Here is a 20,952-nt window from a genome sequence, read left to right on the forward strand (position 1 = left end):
CACACAATATAAAAACACAGCCTCAGTCAAAATTAGGTCAGTAAATTAAAGCTATCCAACTTGATAAAAGATGCCAAGATTACAATTCAAATCTTACAACTGTCAATCTTCTTAAACAGGCAACTTCTATAATTTTCCAAAACAAAAAATTGTATTTCAGTATTATCTATTTGATTTGCTCCTTCAATAAATGAAAAATCATATAGAAATGCAGTTTAAAGTATGGAAGAAATTTTTAATAAAAAATTTTTAGTAAAAATTAATAAAAATAAATATACTTACCTATTATTACAACTTGAATACATTGTTAGAAATATTTGAAATAAAAAAAGCAATTCCTTTATCTTTAAGCTTTATTTTATCACTCTTATCAAACACACACTGGAAAGCATATCAACAGTGCATCTTATTTTAAGTCAGTTTACAACAAAACTGAACAAGGCAATTGTGTTTACAGAAAAAAATTTCAGCAAAAAGTACGCAATAAGTCCATTGAAACACAGTATTCATATTTTATAGGTCTATAGGAAAACTGAAAATAAAAGTCCTTTGCTACTCAGAAGAAAAAAGAAATACTAGACTTAATGGAAATCAGAAATTTAGGGATTTGAGAAAAGAACTTCTTGGTACTGACACACATCTATCTACATTTATAGTCCCATTTAGTTAAACAAACAAACAAAAAACTAACTTACAAATTAAGACATCACAAAAAACAGAGAACCACAGTGCCAAGAAATGTCAAGACCAATATGCTACTGACACAACTGGTAGAAATGTTACAGACAGCTATTCGTTGTATATTGTGATATTCTTGTAGTTCTGAGGTGAAGGTAAACCAACAGGAGAGAATACTCCTCTTCACTGGCTTTGGTTTAAGTGATCTTTCACATTTTTAACCATATCTTCTTATCAAAAACAGCAATCCCATGTTTTCAAGGGAAAATAGTAGCAATGTTTTAATATTCACGACCAATAACCACTCCAGTGCTGACACAGGAGGTCATAAACTTAAGCTTTATGAATCATAATCAGATTTCCAAGAGTGATTAAAAGACAGGAAAAATGGAGCCCTTTTTAGGGAAAAATTCCTTCTACCTCAGATTTGACACTGTCCAAAGGATTATTAAGGAATGTCAAATTACTTAAGATTTTTCAGAAATGAAGTCAGATTGAAAGAGTAAATCCTTCTGGAAAAGATATGAAAGATATGACAGGTTTATACTTCTGCAAAGTAAGTAATCTACAAAGTGAAACTTTCTTTTACTATAATAAATAAACATTACTAAGTTCCATAAGGTGCTGTAACTGTGCAGCTCGTGCATACAAATGTCACCCACTGTATCCAGTGAGCAAAAGGAAACACATACAAGACAGCTGATCCCATTTCTTTCTATCCTTGATGCACATGGATGGTAGTGTACACCAAATACAAAAAAGCTGGGATTTAAATATTTACTTTTAAAAAATTAAGACAAATTGAATATGGGTATTTATATTGGTTTCATAAACTCTAATAATTTTCTGGGGGAAATGAGGAATGTGTAGAAAAGGCAATGTTTTTATGCTACAGCTATCAAGTCTGGATTTTTAAAAAATAAATATCATTTTTAGATGATTAACTATATGGAAGATTACTAATAGCAGTAAGAGCCATTTTCTTCCTTCATCTCTCTATTTTTATAATCTTTCTTCTCTTTACTATTAAATTTATCAGTTTTCTGACAACCCATCCTAATAAATAATTCAGATATAGATAATTCAAATAATTATAGAGATTAGTCAATATATTCATGCTTTAGAATACCTCACTACATTTGCTTTTACATACTCAATGTCCTGATATCATGGAATATTATTAAGTGGAGATTTTGAGACAAGGCATTTCCAACGTGGGATTTTAAAAAAAGTGACTAAAAGCAATTCTGATAATCAATAGTTTATAGAAGCAAGTAGCTCTAATTTTTATGTAAGATTTTCCTAAAATGAAAAGAAAAAATAAAAAGAACAGTTCCAGTTTTTTCCCCTGTGAATGACTTATTTTCATTATATAAAGTAGTAAAACAAAATTAGTTCTTTTACAAAACAAAGATTAATGGTCATATAAGGCAAGTAAGAGTGCTTTTCTTTGCCTTTAAAATGTTTAATTCATATACACAGCATTACAAAGAGCCATCAATTTTCTCCATGTTATTGTGGCAGCTACCCAATTTAATGGTAATACTCAGGCAATTATTGGGAAAGTTCCCCTGATTTCCAGTATGCATGGTGCCATAAATGTAACTCATGTTTATGATAATTCTAAAAGGCACAAACTATGCCAACTTAAAATAATAATCCTCATATGTAGTACAAAGAATTTAAAAAGTGCTGAGCTGTAAATGAATAAAATGCAATCACTTTCATGATAAATGAATAAAATGCAATCACTTTCATGATCACTTATAAAATATAGTTCCCTAAATGCTTACTTTATATTTTTGACAGACCATTTTTTCCTATAAAATTACAGAAAAAAATAATTAATGTTGTTTGCCTTCCTAAATGTCCACAGTATTCGCTATGGTATAAATCCATCAGTTATCATATAATTTAAAACAGTGAAAAACACTTGGGAGAGATGGCTAGGATAAAAGTACGATAAACATAATGAGTAAAGAATTAAAACAAATCTTTAAAATTCTGGGTATTCTAAAGACATAAAATATGAATGTACCAAAGGAGACTGGTAATCTGGTAACCTTCATGAAATGGAGACACAATGTTTATATATCCATTGAGAAAGTTAGTAACAGTAACTTGAAAAATTACCATCTCAAAATAAAGGTGATTTACAAAGCACCTTGAAAAGAAATGGAAATTCTTTTGGGCTAATTGTGAATAAGAACTGGTCTATATGTGACTATGTTTGACAAAAATAAATTATATTAGAGAATGAGAGTGTTAAGATTTGAGAAAGGGACCTCATTTCAAAAAGGGAACATCCAAGGGAGAATTAGATTTACTAGATAACTGAACTTTTCTAACATATATTATATTGGAATAAAATCAAGTATGAATAGTCTAAGGAAATCTTGGACTTTTGTATGTTATATTATGTGACTCAATAACTTTATTCTGAGAAAAAGGCAGAGGTTTAATTACCACTTGGGAAATTTCACCCAAATGAGTTTTAATTTTCCAGGAAACAAAAGGCACTTGCTCAAATCTTTACGCATACATCAGACTAAATATTGTGATGTGATCCCATCTGTACCCTAATCTGAATAAAGCCACCTAGTATGTACTCTTGCATACACCTCGGTAAAATGTATTTTTCTGAGTGTCTTAACTCCCTAACCCTCTTGTTAGAATTACTATCAGTTACTGTGGCCATTTTCATTAATCATAAAAGAAAGCCACACTGAGAAGTACAGCTGATAGAAGAATTAGGTAAGATACACCCAATTTAGGAAGTCAGAAAGTAAGACCTAAGACAAAATGATGCCAAAATGAGTAACCTGCATTTGGTCAATGAACTAAAAAAAAAGAGCTATGAAACAGCATCTAAAAAGGTTTTTTTTTTTTTTTTTTTTAAATTCTGCCTTTAATTTATTCCATCCTCTTACCAGAACAAAGTCCAGTGTAGGAACAGAAATAAGATTTATGCCTATACTTGTTCTTCAACATCTTCTACATGGCAGCACTGTTACTAGCAGGTTAACAACCTATCTCAAAACTCTTCAGCAGTGGGTACCAAGAGAAAGTTACACACCTCTAAATTAAAATGAAGAACAGGATGAGTAAAATTGTATTTGTGGCTTTTGTTCTTTTATAGCCATAGTTTTGGCTCAAGGTACTGGAAAGGGAATGTCTCTAAAGAGAGATGCTCTGTTGGCCACAAAAGCCAGGAAGACATCCAGTGTTCATAAACGAGATCACTTATTGCAAGGACAGTATTTTTCTTCAATTATTTTAAAATGTAGTCAGCACTTACTTTTAGCTAGTGCAATTCATTTCCTTTCTCCTCTAACTATACAGTTTTGCTATCTCTTCCAATTATGCTTTTCAAGAACCCATGTTCCTCTAAAATAATCACTTACTATGCTTTTCCTGGGGCATCATGTGCCATGCACTGCCATGAACAGTAAGGAAGAAACTGAGAAGGCCAGAGGGAAGGAAGCACAGAAAGAAAAATCACCTGAGATAAAATTTGCCCCAAAGGTTAGGGGTGAAGAGATATGAACACTTACCTCTTTACCCTGCATCTCAGTAAGAAAATTTCTTGGTCTTCAATCATTTCAAAGAATCAAAATTCCTGTGCATACATTTCATACTAAGAAAATCATGAAGATTGTATCTTTTTATATTTGGTTCCAGTTTAGGAAAGATCTTAAGATGAAACTTCTTATAATATTAGAGGAGGGTGGGAGAGAATCTGCAAATAACATCTTTGGTAGAATGGGCTAAAAGCTATCAAATGACTTAAATCATAGTAAGCATCTTTCCTCAATTCTGTGGATTTACTAAAAAAGTTAATTCAATGCATGGTTATTTAGGCCCAATAATTATTCTCACACCTCTCTAGTTAGCATCTTCTGTAATAAATTCTACAGTGTTAAACACTACAGTATGTATGAGTACATCCATAGTAAGGTGGTCAAAGAATACCGTAGGTGCAGCATTAATGTTAGCAGCATACTACACTACTAAGCTTAAAAGCCTACCTGCAATTTCTTTGTAAAGATTTCTCTTCTTGGTTAAGGGTAGGGGAAAGAAGTACATGTGTTAACCTAAAATACTTGCCCATCAGTAGGTCTATAAGGAAGGAACTCTTGCTAGTTACTGTAGAAGTAGCTAGCCATATAAACACTGATGTTTTAGAAAACCTCAGGTCTTCACAGTACCAGTTCTATTTATGTCCTCTGATTCTGACTTGAAAGCCAACCAACCAATCCACTCCTGAAAGGGCCAAAATAAAAATAATTGTTCTTCTAAGGGCTCATATTGAGAACATTGCAACAAGACCTTTTGCTAATTCACAAATCAGTCCCCTTATATCAAATTTGGCTTCATAATAAATACTAAAGGAGAATCCTGAATAATTTGATTACTACAACTAAATGTCAGTGATTGTTTGAACATGGTAAAACAATTCTCGAAAATTAAAATTAAGACTCAGTAACTTGCATGATACATGCAAGGAAAGACTACATGAGTAAGCTTTCAGCAGGGAAAAAAATACAAATTTTCATTCAGGTAAGGAAACAGGAAAAAAAATCATGATTACGTGTTTGTGAACTGTATACAACTTACCGTATTTTTTGTATAATCAGTGCTTCATAAAGGATTCCTAATTTTATATATCTTTAAAGGCAGTTTACCATAAACTGAAAAAAATCCATAATTATAATTCTTAAAAATTACTTAATGAAGTTGATTAAAACCTGTGCCTACACACACTATACTGGCATTGTCTGTTCAGGAACACATTTGTTGTTATGAATCCTTTAATCCAGTTTTTCTTTTCTTTCTATCCTACCTTATTATATCTGCACCTTTCTTTACTTCCTACAGTCAAAGGCAGATGACTGGGATGCTGTTCCTCTACTGTTTCTTCAGCTAATGACAGAGGCAAAGGATTGGAGGAGAAAACAAGAGTACAGGGGAGGCAGATAAGAGGCAGAATAGAAGAAAAATAGGATCCTTAATTATCCATTTCTCTTCGCATTTTTTTCTTTTCCCTTCACTGTCCATCCAATTTCCTTTTTAATCCACACTGCAATTTTTTATCAGAGTAAGTAGAATCATATCTTGAGAGATCTTACAATTACAGAAGATTCAAGACAAAAATAGATAAGCCAATCCAGAGACTAGACTGAAGGATGGAGTAATTTATATGTACCACTTTTTGTTTTTGTTTCAATTACTTAAAGTTTCAATGTAACCCTGGTCTAGACTCCAATTTATTTGAAGTCTCTTAGGAATGAACTATTTTGTCATTTACATTCTATCAGTCAGACCAACCATCAAAGGAAAAAAAAAACACCAATATTCTAAATATTATAGATATGGAACGGGTAGGAAGGAGATGGATGTAGACTGTATTAGCTCACAAGATTCACACTATAAACAACACTGACTCAAATTTTCTCTAATCTTTCACACTTGCATACCCACTCAAGCATACATACTAGACATAAAAATTGTGCAAGATCAAGCATCAGCTTTCTATTTAAAAAGCCTTAATAATAATTTAAAAAATGTTGATAGGCTCACTGCAGTTTCTTTAAAGGAATATTAAGTACTACAGTACTCCCTTAAAAAAATTCATAACTCAGTGTTAAGAACACAGTGGGTAACTGCTGCTTGACAATTACTTAACATTATTGGGAGCATTCAGTGCCAGCTATGGATATCAACAATAAGACCACCTGACAACATAAAGGAATAATCTGTGATGTCACCAACCTTAACGAATTTGTTAATATTCACTATGATATCTAACTGATCCTTGCTTCATGATCATATGAAATAATAACTCTTTAGGTTACATAATGAAGAGCAGCACCTGCCCTACTGCACGAGAAGAGGTTGCTCACATGGATGCTCTAGAACCCCTCCATGTATAGCTGAAAGGTCTTGTCCTACTCAGTGCCAAATGTGTGCAATGCAGTCACTGCTTTGGCACTGGCTGCACACTGGAAGGATTAAATAAATGTACAAGTACCCCCTTAAAATTGCAAAGGGATGCTCCTGCATTCAGGTGTAGAATACAATAATCCAGGAAATGGAAGAGGAGAAACAGGAAAGTCTTAGGTTACTGATTAAAGCAAGGTTTGATACAGATATCCCCTCTTGTAGGCACTCAGCGGGTAGAATGTAGCCACAACAAACTTCCCATCAAACATCCTTCCAGTCAGCAACTTCTGAGCAGCTTTGGAATCACCAGCATTTGCATACTCAACAAAGACCTAAAAGAGGATAAAGAGGGCAAAGTCATGTCATTTCCAAAGTGATTGTTTTGCATCCGAGTCATGTGCCATGCAACCATGTTTTGGTAGATGAAAGACCATATAAGCCACAGTTGGGCTAAGAGTATAATAGAGCTGAGAATTTTGCATTGCCTCGTATTTTTTGGTTATCACAAGTGGGCATGGGAGAAGAATTTAGTGGGCAAAAAAGGAAGGATAGGCTGCTAATCAACTTATACAAAGCAGCACTGTCAACAAAGACTTATGAGCCTGAAATATCAATGATGGTAAGACTAAAAAAGCTGAAACATTGTACAATATTCTGTTTCTCAAAAAATAAAAGTACTAGACATAAGATTTTGAGCTCTTCCCTATATAATTTAGAATTGCAGTTATTTAATGAAAATGCTACAATTATATTTCAGTCCATTACATTTTGTAGATGAGAGTGAGGATCATCAAACCCTAGTCACATTGAGACTAAAATTCAGGCCCTGTGGTACTGAATCGAGAGCACATATCCTTTCTTTAATTATTGCTAGGTGATCATAGGCTCACAACATAGCTACTCAAGAAATTAAGATATAAGATAAAGGTCTGGAGCCAGCCTGGGCAGACAAATCTGAGAGATTCTTATCTGATTAACCATCAAATATTGGTGAGGCTCAAGTGGTGAAGTGCCATGGCAGAAAAAAAAACAACTGAGAGCATGAAGCCAAGAGTTCAAGCCACAGTAATCAATCAACAAATTAATCTTTCTCTCTCTCTCTCACACATACACACACACACACACACACACACACACATATACACACTTGAAACTAACCCAATTGGTTTTGGTTTTCTATTCTATTTTGAATAAACTGAATATTTCTCTAGCTGAACCTGACCTAAATTAACTAATGTTTTAATGAGTGACATTATTTTACAGTGGTTCAAAAATAAATGAATTCTTTAAAACAACAACAACAACAAAAATAAGTATTAAGTGACTGACAGAGCAACATACTGCAGAATTTTAGGAAAAATAAAAATCATCCACAACATGAAATTCTCTATTCTCAGCAAAATGTTTGTGTACAATTTCCTACCAGACATGTCGTAATAACCTCTATCTAAAATAATCACTTACTTGTCCTCTGCCAGGATTTTCCTTTGGAACAAGCAGAGATACCACTGGTCCATATTTCTGACATTCTTCTTTCACATCTTCTACAACATCTGCTTATTAAAACATACAATAGGAACTGCTCAGATATAACCAATAATTCATTACTCAAAAAAAAATTTTTTTGTCAGTCGTAGGGCTTGAACTCTGGGCTTGGGCTGTCCCCTGAGCTCTTCAGCTCAAGGCTAGCAGCACTCTACCACTTGAGTCAGAGTCACTTCCCATTACTGAAAATTTTAAACCATCAAATAGTATACTAGGGAGTACCCAGGCCCCAAGTTCAAACACCAGGACCAGCAAAAAAGAAAAAGAAAAAACAATATTGTGTATATATCACTTAACGTGCATATTTCTTAGTTGATACTAATAAACTGCTGGGTCAAAACTAACATGAATTAGTAATTTCATCTAAATTATTTCTCCAGTGATGCATGAGAGAGAGTATTTGCTTTCCTGTATCCTATATCAGATGTCCTCTTCATATCAATGTGATGGGTGATAAACCCTACAGTTTAATTGGTAGACCTTCTCCCTACAATAAACATTATCAAGTGCTGGTGTGGTGGCATGTATTCTTTCATATAGGCTATATTTCACCTTTACTATCTCTTGGCATAAAATCCAAATTCTTAAAATAGCGATCAAGTCTGTAAATTACATGTATACCTTGACTACCTCATTGGCTTTAACCAATTGCTTTCCAACAGATATCATAAGATATAGTTATACCAACTTGCTGTTCTCTGAACATGCTGTACTGTCTCCATGTTCTTTTATTTCCTCCCTAATCTCTCAAATTTTAACTAAACAACTAATTACTGGGCTCATGTTATACCCTATGCAGCAAAGCCTCCACTGATCACTCAGATCAGGTTTAGTTCCTATTCTCTCTGCCCCTTAGATTACCACTCTCTATATTATCACAACTATAATTATGCCTTTCTTGTGCTAAAAACAGGAAACAATCCCATGATGACACACAGCAATATGTCTTAGATAAATAAATGAGTTGTTAAAAATACAAAGCTAAAGGAACAAATAGAAAAGCACAGCAAACAGCTAGAAAAGACAAACCAAAGAGATAGAAATTGCTGGGGAGATTATGCCTTCTTTATTTGTTTGGTAAAATGAGATGTACAAGACTTAAAAGGATTTTATAAATCAGTGTTTTAGAGTCAGGCACTAGTGTCTTGCCTGTAATCCTAGCTATTAAGGGGACTGAGACCTAGAGGCTTACAATTTGAAGTCAACCCAATAGAAAGTCTAGAAGACCTCATCTCCAATGAGCCAGCAAAAAGCTGAGCTGAAAGTATGGTTCAACTGGTACAGGCCAGCCAGGAGCAAGAAAGCTGAGCAAGAGCTTAAGGACCTGAATTCAAGCCCTGGTAGTGGTACCCATACCCACAGGCACGAATACACATATATCACTCACTAACCTCATTTAACTTTCCTATAAATTAGGTAAAACAAAAGAATGTTAGAGTAGATCCATATGTTCTAGAGTAATTAAGAAAAACACACTAAAATATAATTAGGAAGCACTGACCTTCATATTCCTCTTCATTTTCAAGATAATCATCATCCAGCACATTCAGCAATCTTAGCACTGGAGTAGGGAGCATCACCAGATCTTCAATATGAGGGGCTATTAAAAGTCATTATAATATGGTTAAATGCAAACCCTCCCAGATAAAATTACAAATATCAAACAAAAGGGCCTTGGAATATAATTTCTAAGATAACAAATGACCAGGAAAAGTAGTAAGACATACACAACTTACCAAAAGGAATGCTAAAGAATGGACTGCACAATGCCATTTCAGCAGGAATCCTTCTGCTTGGATCATCATGAAGCATGCTAAAACAGAGAAAAAGTACCTTTAGAATTACTGTCAAATAGTCTGAAAATGCAATTAGTAAAGATAAAACTCTCTGTGTTCATCATTGCATTAACTATTAACATAGGTTACTGAACCATTCACAATAAACAAAATAAACATGGGCCAGATGCAGTGGCTCATACCAGCTATTCTAGAAGCAGAGATGGAATGAGCATCATGGTTCAAGGCCATGCCAAATAAATATAGCAAGACGCCCATGTCAACAAACTACTGGCTCCTGGCAATGTTTTTAAATAAGTGATACATCAAAAAGTGATCCAAAAAAGGCAGACAAGCTGGGCACTGGTGGTTTATGCCTGTTACATTAGCTACTCAGGAATCTGAGATCTGAGGATCACAGTTCAAAGCCAGCATGAACAGGAAAGTTCATGAGACTCTTATCTTCAGTTAAACAACAAAAAAGCCACAAGTGTGGAACCACATGTGGCTCAAGTGTAGAATGCTAACTTTGAGTTAACAACAAAGAAAACAACTCAGGGACAGCACCCAGGCCTGAATTCAAGACACACACACACATCTAGACAAAGATTTGGAGTGATACAGTTAAATATTTTTAAATATTTTAAGAAATATTATTTAAAAAATGAGTAAATAGCTGGGCACCGGTAGCTCATGCCTGTAATCCTAGCTACTCAGGAGGCTGAGATCTGGGGATCGTGGTTCAAAACCAGCCCAGGAAGTAAAGTCCATAAGACTCTTATCTCCAATTAACCACCATAAAGCAACTAGATGTAAAACCAAACACAGATAACATCAAGAGCAAAACTATAAGAACAAAATACATCAATGGCAGTAGGGCTTGCATGGTATCAGGATCTATAGGTAAGAAAACTGAGAAGGGCTGGGAATGTGGCTTAGTGGTAGAGTGCTTGCCCAGCATGCACAAAGCCCTGGGTTTGATTCCTCAGTACCACATAAGCAGAAAAAGCCAGAAGTAGCACTGTGGCTCAAGTGGTAGAACTCTAGCCTTGAGCACAGAGAGGCTCAGGGACAGTGCCCAGGCCATGAGTTGAAGCCCCAGGACTGGAAAAACAAAAACAAAAAAAAGCGCTGAGAAAAGCAACAGTATACCTAATAAACCATGTAAAATAATCCAAAATAGCCAACAGATACTCTTGAAAGCACAGCAGACTAATATGAAGAAAAACAGCTAATATTACAAGGGCTTATCCATTTTAAAACCAGGTGAATAAAAGGGATCTTCTAAAATTTACAGAAGTTGGAGTAATCCAGGCAGTAGTCCTCTTCAAACTAGTCTGTCAAGAGTATTCACCCAAGGCAAAATCCCACCAGTGAAAAAAAATCTTGGGAACAGAATCCAAGTTGAGGAAAAAAACAAAAACAAAGAGAACAAAATGCCAGGTCTGGGGTGTTAGGCAGGGGTGCTTAGGGAGGGAAAGTTTTATTTTGCTTTGTGAGAGAGTTTTGCAAGCTAGTCTTAGATTTGAGATCCTCCCTCTTCAATACTGGGATTACAAGCCATGTCCTATCATGCCTAGTTTTTTTTTTTTAAACAATACATAAAAACAACAAGAGTGTAAAACTAGAAAAACTAAACTAATTTGACCATGTCTAGGTTTCAGATAAAGTAATAGAAAAAGATTATACTATAACAAAAAAAATCACAAATTATCTCAATGACTTGCTTGCTAAAAATTTATAAATGAACAGAGATGGCCATCATAAACGATTTCAAAATAAAAGATTTTTTAAAAAGAATATTTGAGACAACAACATAAACTCAAATTAGAAAATCCCCCAGATTCATTAATTAAGAATTAGAAAATTTACGAGGGTGAATAAAATGTTAATAAAAAATAAAAATAATTAGAAACCAAAAAGGATTTCATAAAATAAGACTGGAAATGAAAGGATGTGGTTCTAGGGGTCAGGTCCAAGGCCTTGCTCAAATTAGGCCTGTGCTCTACCGCTGAGTTACATCCTGAACTCTTAAGTTTTTGAGGCAGGGTAACTATGTAACCCAGGCTGGCTTGGACTTAATAATTCGTCTCCTAAATGCTGGAATTACAAGAATCTGCTACCACACTGGATTTTATCTTTTTAGACACTTTTACTTGTATTGCATTTTTTTTCTTATACTTAATACTGATACTTTTTTTGACTAGGTCATAGCTTTCTTCTCTTCTCTTTTCTTCTTCTGATAGTACTAAGATATGAACTTAAGGTAACTCACTTGCTAGACAAGAACTCTTCTAGTTGAACCACACACCTAGTGCTTTTTTGCTTTATTTTTTTGTAAAGAGTCTTGTGGGATTTAAAAAAATTGTATTGTTATTATGATGTACAGAAGGTTTAGAGTTATATAAGTCAGGTAATAACAGGGAAAGAATACATTTCTTTTTGGGCAATGTCACCCCTTCCCTTCCCCTTTCCCAGTTTTTCCCTCCTATCCCCACCTACAAGTAGGTAGTGTGTCTATTACCCAAAGCCAAAATCAAACCACAATCTTATCTCTGCCTCCTGGGCAGCTGGAATATACTTGGAATCATCATGCCTAGCATGTTCTTTGAGATAGGGTCTCACTAACTTTTTACTTAGACTGAGCTCAAACCAGTATACATACTCTCCTATCTGCCTCTCAAGTAGCTGGGATTAATAAGGTTTTCTTTTGCCTAGGTTTTCTTTTGGTTTTTATTGTTGTTGTTGTTTTACGTTTCTCCTTTCTACCTTCTGTTTCTTAATTTTTATCTCTAGACACGTACAGCAGCATGTATCTGTATTACCAGTGCTCAGAGGTAGAGAGAGGTAAATGGATAACAAGTTTGAGGACAACCTGGCCTACACAGTAAGGCCCTATCTCATAAAATGAACTGAAATGAAATAGCTTTCTCAAACAAAACAAATGTTTTGAAAGTCCAGTAAAATGCATACCATGTTTCTGAGAAAACAGAAACTATCAAAATCAAGATACATTTTGATAAAATTGCTAGACTTTGAAGAAAAGGATTCTACATTTAGACAAAAACCAAGTGACCTGTAATGAAAAGACAATTTTGAGCAACACTCAATGTCAGACGAAAACAGAATAACTTGCTTCAGATATTTAAGGAAAGAAAAATGTATGCCAAAGAATTGTAAAGGGAAATAAAAATACTTTCAAGTACAACAAGCACAATCATTAAGAAACAAAAACTTAAGAAAAGATTAGCATTTCCTCCAGAAGATTAAGGATAGTACAAAAGGTAGAGACAGAACTAAGTGATAAACAGTAACTATATAGCTACAGGCAGAACCAAGACTAAATGAAAGGTAATTAAAGCAGACTATGTACAATATATAATAGCTACATAAAATGAAATAATTATTTCAAAATAAGAGAATGGATAGAGTAGATGCAAAAATAATTATTTGATGCAATCGTATTAAGAATACTATTACTTTGAGATTATTTTATGTGTAATATGGAATAAAGCCAATAAATAATTATGAAATACTCAAATCCTGGCATCTCCTTTGTCCTTAAGAACCATGTGTGGAATTATTATGTGTAAAAGAGAAAATACAAATATAAAAATAAAAGCAAAAACTCTGTGGTCTTGACTTCCAATTGGAAATATCAGTAAAAACTCTATCCATTTAAAAGGCCTAGTAATAATGGCCATACCAGCAGCAATGAGTGGTTTTAAAATCCCACTAAAGGGCTGGGAAGGTGGCTCAGTGGTAGAGCGCTTGCTTTGCATGCCTGAAGCCCTGAGTTTGATTCCTCAGCACCACATAAGCAAAAAGAAAAAAGCCGGAAATGGCGCTGTGGCTCAAGTGGTAGAGCGCTAGCCTTGAGCTGAAGAGCTGAGGGAGGGACAGCGCCCAGGCCCAGAGTTCAGGCCCCACAACTGGACCCCAATAAATAAATAAACAAACAAACAAACAAATAAATAAAATCCCACTAAATGTATAAATGTCTAAGATGAACTGGGAAAACTTGAAAACCCACACAGTAAAGCTCTCTATACCTTCCAAAACCCACATTCAGAGGCTCCTTCCATTCAGAAAAGATGTAATGATTCTGGTTTCAAACAGGATAATAATGGCAGTGGATTGAAATACATCAAACATATTTAAATCCCTTAGCTTATAATGTTATGTTAAATTATAGAAAAGAGAATGAACATCTTTGGAAGATGACAAGGAATCACACTTTATTAGCTTAAAAATTAGCAAAAAAAAAAAAAAAAAGAATCAAGTATTTATTTTGATAGAAGAAAGGACCTCTAGATACAAAAAGAAAAGCAAAAACTCCTCAGTTAATCAAATGAAGAACAAATAACTGAAGATTACGGCCATACTATAATCCTTACAAAGCACTGCATTTAGGTACTGAGTAACAACAGCCGGTAACTCAGACTACAGATAAACACATCACGTGCCATCTAATGGAAAAACACAATTCCATCTTTAGGCTTGCAACCAGAAAAACATTCTAACTCTTTGGATATAACTATCATTTTAAAAGAGCTAAATGAAAATATGTGAAATTACTCTGATATAATCAACAAACTTTGGCCTGTGGAAAAATTTTCCTAAGTCAACAACCCAGGTTATACAACAGGTAAATTACAAAGGGAAAAAGGGAAGAAGAGATAGAAAAGGATCTTTTAAAAAGAGACATAATAAAAAAGAGACATAAATACATTTTTTTAGAAGAGAAAAACTAAACAACAATTTAAGGATGCATGCTTGGGTAGTGAAACTACAATTATTGAAATTAGCACAGTGGTTAATTTTGGGGAAAAAGTAGGGTTAAGCTTGGGATGGGATGCAGTTAAGACATCTAGGATACTTGGCAGTTGGATTGCTTGATTTCAAGAGAAGCTACAATCTTTCTAAGGACTCAATACACAGCACATTTGTTTTACTAGCACGGTCAGTAGCTATGTTTTATATGTCAATAGAGTTCAATTTTCATACACACACAACATGCAGAAAAATATCTTAAGGAAATACACCAAAATACTTTTTTTTTAATCTCCTCATCACAATTTTTCAGTAGTTGTCAAGTTTAGCACTATTTGTATTATGGGAGAGAGAAGCTTTTATTACACACACACACACACACACACACACACACACACACACACACACACACACACACACACACACACACACACACACACACACACACACACACACACACACACACACACACACACAGGAGAGAGCAGCTTTTATTACACACACACACACACACACACACTCTCTCTCTCTCTCTCTCCATCATGTAAGTTTACACTACCATCTCTTCAATGAGAAAATGCAACTTGTAATATCTGCTACTAACAGTTATTTCAAATATATTTGAAAAAAAGAAAAAAGAAAAACATACACTAATCAGTATGTGAAACTGGTAAGATTCAAATAAACTTTATGGCTTATACCAACGTCAATTTACTAGTTTAGGTATTCTATGAGGCTACCCCGGGGAGAAAGTAGGTGAAGTTTGGACCTCTTTTTAACACTTTGTATGTCCTATGATTATTAATCAGTTATAGGATCAATACACAAAGAAACTGTAAAGAAAAGATTGACTCTTTCTTTGCTGGCATAATATCTAACTCATTTCTAGCACATATTGATAAGACACCTGCCAATCCTTTGACAACACATTTTTAAAAGTACACAATTTTGTTTTGATGTATTCAAGTATTAGAAACAATATCTATTCCAGAGTTTGATGGAGTATTCATTTAAAATTTAATTAAAACTTATTTTCATCAAATGGATTGTTTGTTCAGGCTGTAAAAAACTGTTTAAGTTATTTTCCATCTAAAACTGGGCCTGGTGGCATAAGCCTGTAATCCCAGCATTGGGGAAGCTCAGGCGGGAGGATCAGGAGTGCAAGGCCACTGCAGGTTACATGGCAAGACTAAAAAACAAAGAGATGTGCTTTGGAACTCATAATGAACAAAGGAGCAGTCCTGAAGGTAAGTTTTGTAAAAGAACATACATATGTTTATGAGAAGCAAATATTCAAGCTAGCTTATATAGGTTATCAAAACTAAAACTCCTATTTAAATAAAATAAAATATCTACATGATCAAGCGTATCAGAAATAACAACATATAAATATTCAGGAAAAACCCCCTCAGGTATTAAGTATATGTAAAGCAAGTAATAGCATGTGTAATATAATATACCTTTTGATAAGGTCTCGTAAGTGATAGGCTGGAATTGCAGCATTCACCACTGCTTTACTAGCAAATATATGATCAATAATAGCAGAACTGTTTGCCTAAAAAGGGGAAGAAAATTGTGTTAGGTTATTCAATTCCATTTGGTAAATGAATGAATAAAAGCAAAGTAACAACATTAAGATTCAGTTTAGTGTAAAATGAGAAAAAAATGTAAGAGTTGAATAAGGATGCCTCATCATGAGTCTTCAATTGGTTTTTTCAGACAGAAAAAAAGCAACCCACACTCACTGAGAAAATGATAAGTATTAAAACATTGTATGTGTCCCATTATTCAGTCTAAATGTTCATGATTTACAACATTTTCTCCTTGAATTTTCTGCTAACTCTGTATGTAGAATTAATATGTGACACCATCATTATCACTAAAATGTATTACATACTTATCATGGTAAAAACTCAGTATCATTACTTTTTTAATCTTGATACTCTCTAAATATATATTATTATAATCATCACTTTACAGAAAGTAAAATACAACTTAATGAACCCAAGTAAGTAGCTTAGCAGGGAGTGCAAGTAAGATATGCATCTAGTAGTTGACTTCAGAGTCCCTGCTCATACATGTTTGGCAAATTTGCCTCTATAGGAAGTGATAAAACAAAGTAACGATGTTTTAACTAGGAAGTCATATATTCAGGGCTCTATTAGTACATGTCACACCTCCCAAATCCACACAAAATTGAATGTAACCTGCGTCTGATGAGATGTGGGACAAGCAGATACAGTCCAAAGAATTTAAAGATTGTGGGAATAGGTTGAACTAATTCAGCAGTGATACTCACTAGACACTATGTTGGAAATGAACTGTACAACTTGGGAGGGAGAGGAATTAGGAGGGGAAAAAACTGGGAGAAAATAAGGGGTGACACTGTTCAAAAAGAAATGTACTCATCTGACTTATGCAACTGTCATCCCTCGTACATCATTTTTATAATAAAAATGAAAAAAGAGCATTAAGAACAAAATAAGAAAAAAAGAATTTAAAGATAGTAAAAAGCTAAATGATTGACCCATATTTGAAAAAAAGAATTTAAAGACAGTAAAAAGCTAAATGATTGACCCATATTTGGATTACCACTAAAGACAAATATTTAAGCCTCATTTGGAAGTCCCAATGATTAAAAAAAAAAAAAAAAAAAAAAAAAAAAAAAAAAAAGGCCAGCATAGCTTGTATAATGCCTGGAATCCTAGCTATCTGGGAGGAAGAGATGGTCATTAAATGCTATCTGAAAATCAAGCTAAATGCAAAGAAAACTACTAGGAGAGCTGAGCATAGTAGAGGGCTGACCTAGCAAGAACAAGGCCCTGAGTTCAATCCCTACCAAGATAGCAAAAAGATACTGTGAAGGCAGCATTTTTTGGCAAATAATAAATTTTAGGTATATGTTAGCATGTTTTTCTTGGGAACTGTTACACCAGAAATCACAATCTAGGAGTTTAAGAGCTAAAACTCTATATAAGCCAGGTGCTGGTGGCTCATGCCTGTAATCCTAGCTTCTCAGGAGGCTGAGATCAGAGGACTGTGTTTCAAAGCCAGCCCAGGCAAGTAAGTCCATGAGATTCATATCTCTAATTATTACATATTATAATTATAATTAAGTATATTATCTCCATGAAGTATTATGAAAAGATGATCAATATTACCTGAATCTTCTGATTCTGTTAATTCCTTAGAATCTAATGTAACTAAACAAAGGAAGTCCCTTTTGCTTCTTTGAGAAAATTCATTTGAACATTGTGTTAAATGCTTATTATATGCCAGGACCCAGGCTAGAAACAATGAGACTGCAATGGCATTAGATCATAGTATGGGTGTAAGCAGTGGCATTCAACTTAGAATAAGTACAGAAAAAATATGGAGAGGATGCAACTGAATTCTCTGACATAAATCATCACAAATGAAATACAATGCTTTTAAATTTATTGAAGACAGTGAAACACTAGTGCAGTTTACCTTCCATTCCTGAGATCGGACTGTATGTTTCAGTTTCATTCCTGAGAACATTTCCAGTAAAATGATTCCTAGGCTCCACAGATCAACAGCTGAGGTACATTCTGTATCACTCTGCAGGCCAGCTTGGGCCAAGCAATTTTGAAGTTCTGCTTCTGGAGCCCGATACCCGTCTGTCTGAATATACTTTACATCCTAAAGAAGATAAGTAAGTATTATAATCCATAAAAAAGAAAGTCACTTTCCATCTCTTCTAACAAGGTAGTAAGTCATTTCCAAAAGGAATGTCAAAAGTTTTTAGTCCTTGGCTATCCTAATTCTTGTATTCTTTAACTGGGCAATTCTCACAGGCAACCTGTACAGTGTCTGTATGGTCACTTATAAACAAGTCTTCAGATGGTTCCTTACCTACCATGTACTGATGATAAAAGAAAAAAAAAGGAGGGATACTGCAAAGAGTTGATAAGGCACAGGAAATGAAGGATTTACCTGAATTGCTACATACATTCTGCCATGAAAAAGAGCCCCAACACTGAAGACATTAAGAACTATAACTCAACAAATAAACCAAATGCTCATAGAATTTAAAAAGCATTTTATGTAGGCTAAGTACTGAGTTAAGACTTTTCTTATGCCCTTCTAGCACTCCTTACCTGACCAAAACAAATGCCATTTTCCAGAGTAACACTGAAATTCTTTTTGATTTTGATCCTTTTTTATTCATTATTCTAGCTAGAACAGCTCTTTCGTCCTTACTGTTTGATAATATTTGGCTTATTCCACCAGATTTTAAACACAAATGGAAAGAAAAGGTACTTCTTACCTGATTACCTTCTTTGAAACTTAGTCCAAAGTCAATGAGTTTAAAACATTCATTCTCTGCACTCCACAAAATATTACGTGGTTTGAGGTCTGCATGGACATAACCTTCATGATGAAGAAAAGCAAGGGCTTCCAGAACATCTCTGGCACAATGCTGTATCATCCACATTGAACAACCCTGGTGACTGGAATATAAAAGCAATTCCGATACACTCACATCCAGGAGTTCAAGCAACAGACACCGTGATGGCACATTCGGAGAGAAGTGAATTGTAAAGACTCCATATAAAGTCACTAGAAAAAGAAATGAATTATATTCCTGTAAAAATCAGAGGATATAACTATAATATATAAAACCAGGGTAAATAACTATAATAAAATTTTAAGATAGTCTTAACTGAGGATAACTGAGAAGGAGGCACATGCCCAATATTTTTCCTCATGTATAAGATCCTTGGAGAACTGGGTTATTCTAATAGAACGAGGCAATCCTCAACAGCTTCGAAGATATTAAACAAGGCACAATTACTCCAACTGTTTCACCAAACATTAAATGGTGAGTGAATTTTCATTTAAGTGACCAGTAAAAAACTAAAAGTCCTAATTTAAGTTACTGTTAAAAAATTGAAGATTGCTTTTTGACCCAAAATAGTATTTTACGTCGTGAATATTAACAGAAGAAATTAAGACTTTTCAGATATTGTAGCATGATCTTGAAATTCAACAAGTCCTGAGGACTGCAAAATGTTTCTCTTCAATACCAAGTTTATGGTGACACATCATTTAGCAAGCTACAAAGAGAGAAATGCTAGTGTTAAGGAATTCCCTAACATGGTGTTATAAAAAAAAAAGGTTATTCTTCAAATTAAATATAAATTATACTTGCCAGAAAGGAGCAAGCCATTGTATATTAGTTATAACCAAAGTTACAACGAATTATAAGCTTTCTGATGGATGGTGTAAATGGCAAGGCTATTTTCACAGATCATCAGTGATCATTGTATATCATGCATGTCTGAGTATCTGAGTCATGGAAACAAGCTTTCTACATCAAAAGCAGCCTGCCTAAATTTCACACTTCTAGGGAAGACTCCTATATAAGATCGACTCATTTCCTCAAAAATCCACACTACATGTCACCAGTTGTCACCTATGTGAGTTACCAGCATTGATTTCACAAGACGAGTTCCCATTTTCTACTGGTCGGCAAAGGCATGACAATGTCCACTAAAGACATAACCCTCTCCCAAAGGCAGGTCCCCTTTCACTAGGGAAAGGTATCTCTACGCAAATGAGCGTAGCCCCTTAAGAGGTCATGTGACAATGACAAACCAGACCACCAACTCCGGGGGACCGGATGAGAGTGAACGGAAGATGGGAAAGGGGGGCCTGCGGCCGAGGCTAGGCAGGACGTGAGGCCCGGGAGGAGGCTGGCTCGGACCCGGACCCGGGACCCCAAGAGAGAAGGAAGGCAGCGACCATTACCGATGTTCCTGTGCCCCTGCAGCTGCTCCAGAGCCGCCCTCTCTTTGCGGAAGCCGTACTCGGCAGCCGAGGCGGCGGCCCCGGTAGTCCCCGGAGGCAGGAACTGCTTGAGGGCGCCGGGGGGCGAGCCCGGGGTGCCACAGCAGCGCACCCGGTACACGGAGGCCGAGGAGCCGCTCCCCAGGCGGCTCTGTACCTGCCACAGCCGCCCGAAGGCCTCCAGGAAGCGCGGCGGCTCGGCGCCCCACGCACAGCCGGACCCCGCCATCGCCGCGGGCTGAGGGCGCTGGCTGACACGGCAGTGGACCGCACGCCTGGGGCAGGCCGACCGGGCCCGCCGTCACATCCCCGCGCGCCCGACCCGCGGCTCCGCAGGGAGGGGCCTGTAGCCGCCGCACCGACTCCCTCCGGGGACCTCAGGCTGCCATGACAGCGGAAACCGTCCTGCATCCGGGGGTCCGTG

At 35.5% G+C, this 20,952-nt stretch overlaps 1 protein-coding gene across 1 annotated transcript; it reads right to left on the minus strand.

The window, feature by feature from the left end:
* Positions 1-335: 335 nt before the first annotated feature.
* Uhmk1 (U2AF homology motif kinase 1) lies at positions 336-20,946 on the minus strand. Its single transcript, XM_070034211.1, has 8 exons — positions 20,490-20,946; positions 19,006-19,298; positions 18,186-18,377; positions 16,175-16,269; positions 9,903-9,979; positions 9,668-9,766; positions 8,086-8,174; positions 336-6,953 (listed from the first exon to the last, which is right to left on the minus strand). The coding sequence occupies exons 1-8, from the start codon at positions 20,755-20,757 to the stop codon at positions 6,807-6,809; spliced, it is 1,260 nt and encodes a 419-aa protein (XP_069890312.1). The 5' UTR covers positions 20,758-20,946; the 3' UTR covers positions 336-6,806.
* Positions 20,947-20,952: the final 6 nt, after the last annotated feature.

The sequence above is a fragment of the Dipodomys merriami genome, unplaced genomic scaffold (genome assembly GCF_024711535.1).
Source record: "Dipodomys merriami isolate MVZ:Mamm:240054 unplaced genomic scaffold, mDipMer1.0.p SCAF_24, whole genome shotgun sequence".
NCBI lineage: Eukaryota > Metazoa > Chordata > Mammalia > Rodentia > Heteromyidae > Dipodomys > Dipodomys merriami.

Bases quoted from the DNA above. Each gene is read 5' to 3' on its own strand.
- Uhmk1 (XM_070034211.1), bottom strand. From the start codon at position 20,757: ATGGCGGGGTCCGGCTGTGCGTGGGGCGCCGAGCCGCCGCGCTTCCTG. The intron at 9,980-16,174 runs GTATATTATATT...TCTCTGTTTTAG, and splicing joins TTACGAGACCTTATCAAAAG to CATGCTTCATGATGATCCAA. The intron at 8,175-9,667 runs GTCAGTGCTTCC...TTTAATAAGCAG, and splicing joins AAATGAAGAGGAATATGAAG to ATGTTGTAGAAGATGTGAAA.